General features: G+C 50.3%; 1 protein-coding gene across 1 annotated transcript; it reads right to left on the bottom strand.

Annotated features, from left to right (window-relative positions):
• Nucleotides 1-1,145: 1,145 nt before the first annotated feature.
• Mospd3 (motile sperm domain containing 3) lies at nucleotides 1,146-3,340 on the bottom strand (the record flags this gene model as incomplete). The annotated part of the gene is made up of 5 exons (XM_004630591.2): nucleotides 1,146-1,366; nucleotides 1,473-1,637; nucleotides 2,349-2,578; nucleotides 2,766-2,841; nucleotides 3,247-3,340. Coding segments are annotated over 5 exons (597 nt in total), but the record flags the coding sequence as incomplete, so codon positions are not given.
• Between the last annotated feature and the right edge of the window lies 1 nt (nucleotide 3,341).

Genomic DNA, 3,341 nt, shown 5'->3' on the forward strand with positions numbered 1-3,341 from the left:
TTGCTGGGCATGGCAGCTTTTCTTGGACTCCTGGGTACACTGTGAACCCCTCCTCTGCATGCTATGGGGCCACAGCACCATTGGGGATGGGAAGGACACAACTCCTAGAGCAGGGGGAAGGATCCCAAGGCCCAGGGCAAAGCTGGAACAACTGATAATCTTCCAGTGGTGTAACGGACTAACATTATCTTGCTGATTCTTGATGTCCCCAACCAACAATCTACCTAGTGTTGCTGGCTCCTCCTCTCCCTCCTTTCCTCTCCCCCTGTATCTGGAGGAGGGCAGGTTGGCCGGAAGCTGCCTTTTGAGGTTTCTGGTCATTTCCTGTACCTTAGTCTCTCCCATCCAACCAGTGTAAGGTCACATCAGGCAATGCCACTTCTCCTACCCCTGGTAAGGTTCTCCGTGTTTCTGATCCCCTGGACCTGAAGTCTCAAAGGAGGGAGAAAATGAAAACTTATTAAGGGTAATAAAGGCAGAAAAGGATTCTGGGGATTCTAAGCATGTGGGTCATCCTGGCAAGGGACACTGCTGGTTCCAGTAGGATCAGGGGAGATTTGTTTTTTTTTTCAGTCAGGCACATTGGCTGAGAACAGGCTCCTACTGTAGGGCCAAAGGGGATTTCTCCTCCAACTGCTAGGGATTGGAACCGAGGACCTCACACATGCTAAGCAAGAGCTCTAGCACTGAGCTGAAAGGGGATCTTAAGAATCAGCTTGCCTGGAGTGTAGTTTAGTAGTAGCACACACACTTAGCATCTGCAATTCCCTTAGGTTTTATTTTATTGCACCAGGAATCAAATTTAGGACTTTGTGCTTGCCAGGCAAGCACTGTGCCACTGAGCTATCTCCCCAGCCCTCCCTTAGGTTTATCCACAGCAACACACACACACACACACACACACACACAAAAAAAAAAACTTGCTCAGCACTCGTTTTAGAGACCTAAACTGAGAAACTATACAACTCGCTCAAGGTCAACAGTGTTTTGGATGCAGCATTAGGACTAACCTAGATCTGAATGCTCACTAGACCTTGCTGCTGGTCCAAGCACCTGGGTCCCCTGGGAACAGCAGCAGGAAGAACCGAAGCCTGTCTAGATCCCATGTAAGAAGTGGGAAGATAGGAGTAAGTACTCTACATTGCTCACTTTAATTTTAAAAATTTATTTTATTCAAATTGGAAAATGAATACAAATCCCTGGGTATTTTGAGGGGACATTAAGGGTTGGGCAGGAAGGAGGAGAAGACAGGTGAGGCAAGGTTAGGAGCATCACAGTGGCTGCCTCGGGTCCCTGCTGGTGAGGAGAGGCTGGTGTGAGGTTGAGCGGGGCACTCAGGGCCGGAGGAACACCATGGTGAGGAGGCCTGGAGATGGAGAAGGAAACAGCAAGTTGGCCAACACAGCCCTCTTGGATCCTGCTCTCTTTTCTCTGGATGTGGGTCTGGATCCCCAAGCCACTACTGCGCTCACCTAACACATAAGCTGCCACCAACTTCTGTCCCAGGGAAACATGCAGGACCTGTGGCAGCTGGCTGCCAGGAGTGTCCTGGAGTGGAAGCAGCAGGAAGGCCACAGAGATGATGCCAGTCAGCAAGAAGAGGACGAAGGAGCTGGTGGCCAGCTGTTGACGAGGATCTGGAAATAAGGCTCCTTAGCAGTGGCTTTCCCTCCTGTCCGACCAGGAAGCGGACATGGATGATGTCTCTGTATTTTATCACCCGCCAGGGGCCACACTGTGAGTGTCCTCTCCTCCCTGGAGCCTCTGCCCTTCTGCAGTCATTACTATCTTTTGTGTACTCATGCGGCACGTAGGGACCTCTCTCTCTCCCACCCACAACTCAGTATTTCATAGATACTCAGTATAGGTCTGTCTGTGTCTGTTTCTCTTCTCTCTCCTCTTCCTCTCCCTCTGTCTCTCCTGGGTAAGGGGTGGGCACAGGATTGAAAGTAGCACATTCCCATTGAGCTACATCCCTGGATCTTTTTTATTTGACAAAGGGTCTAAGTTCCCCAGGCTCAACTCAAAGTAGCGGTTTTCCTGCCTCAGCCTGCCAGGGTGCAGGTGTGCACCACTACACCCAGCTGTCAGCATAGGTTTCTTATGGAACTGCACTGAGCTAACACCTGATAGAAGTACTTCAGTTAGAGCTAAGTGAGTATAAGTCAGTAACCAGGGAAATGATAGGCTTCTTTCTTTACCTGATATAAATTTTAATTAGGAATGTTTCCACCAACAGGCAAAAAGGTAAACCAGAAGACTTTTTCAAACCCACTTTAGCTCATCTCCAGGTTAAGGCTGTTTACTCTCTCCATACAGAACTCCAGAATCCACACTGCCCAACTTACTCTCCTGGAAGTGTCTGGCCATAGGTGGTGTTGTCCAGGCAGGAGGTCCTGGCTGGGGTGTTGGCTCAGGGTGTCCCTGAAGCTCAAGGGGGTATGCTGGAGCCCGCAGAACTGATGTGATGTCCTTGCGTCCCACCACTCGGCCCTCAGCGCCCTCCTCAGACAGCTCAATGCGGAAGCGATCCTGGACATCATAATGACTGGGAATGGGGGCCACGTGGCGAATCACACTGGATGCAAAATAAAGACAGGATTGCTGGGAGTTAAGTCACACCCCCAGAAGGTCCTCCTCTAAGGGTTCCCTAAGGGATGCTGACAGGGTGAGGAAAGCATCTTAAAGAGGATAAGGTCTCAGGCCTAATATAACTGGTGCTATCGACCCTCGACTTCCTTCAGCTTCCCCACCTTCCAACTCACATGTCAATGCAGGACTGAGGTCTTACATATCCTTCTGCGTCAAACACCGTGTATTTGGCAGGTGCTGTGCACAGAACTGTGGAGAAAAAGAACCACAGAAGAGCTTCTAGGCAAGTCTTCCCCATGGTGGGACACTAGAGTTCCCTATTCCCAATCTCCAACCCCAAGGCTGGACATGATTTATTTTTTATTTATTCTATTTTATTTTATTTTGCGGTACCAGGGTTTGAAGTCGGGACCCTGCGTTTGCTAGGCAAGCGCTTATTCTACTGAGCTATCTCCCTGGCCCAGGACACAATTCTTTTGGTGGCCAAGATTTTGCATCTGGTCCTACTCAACTGTACCTCTAGAGTTCAATCCCCGGGCCTAAATTCAATCCCCGGTTCCACCAAAAACCAAAAACCGTGTCTCTAGCCCACACAGCCCCCCAAAAGGTTCTGCAACCAGCCCCCAGATCCCCAGCAGGCACCCATCCCTTCACCTCGGAAGCGAAGCGCAGTTCCTGTGGGGTTATAGAGTGTCAGCAGCTGCCGGGGTCCGCTCCTTTGGTCCGCCCTGAATACTAGATCCGGGGGA

The sequence above is a fragment of the Octodon degus genome, unplaced genomic scaffold (assembly GCF_000260255.1).
Source record: "Octodon degus isolate 3935 unplaced genomic scaffold, OctDeg1.0 scaffold00035, whole genome shotgun sequence".
Lineage (NCBI taxonomy): Eukaryota > Metazoa > Chordata > Mammalia > Rodentia > Octodontidae > Octodon > Octodon degus.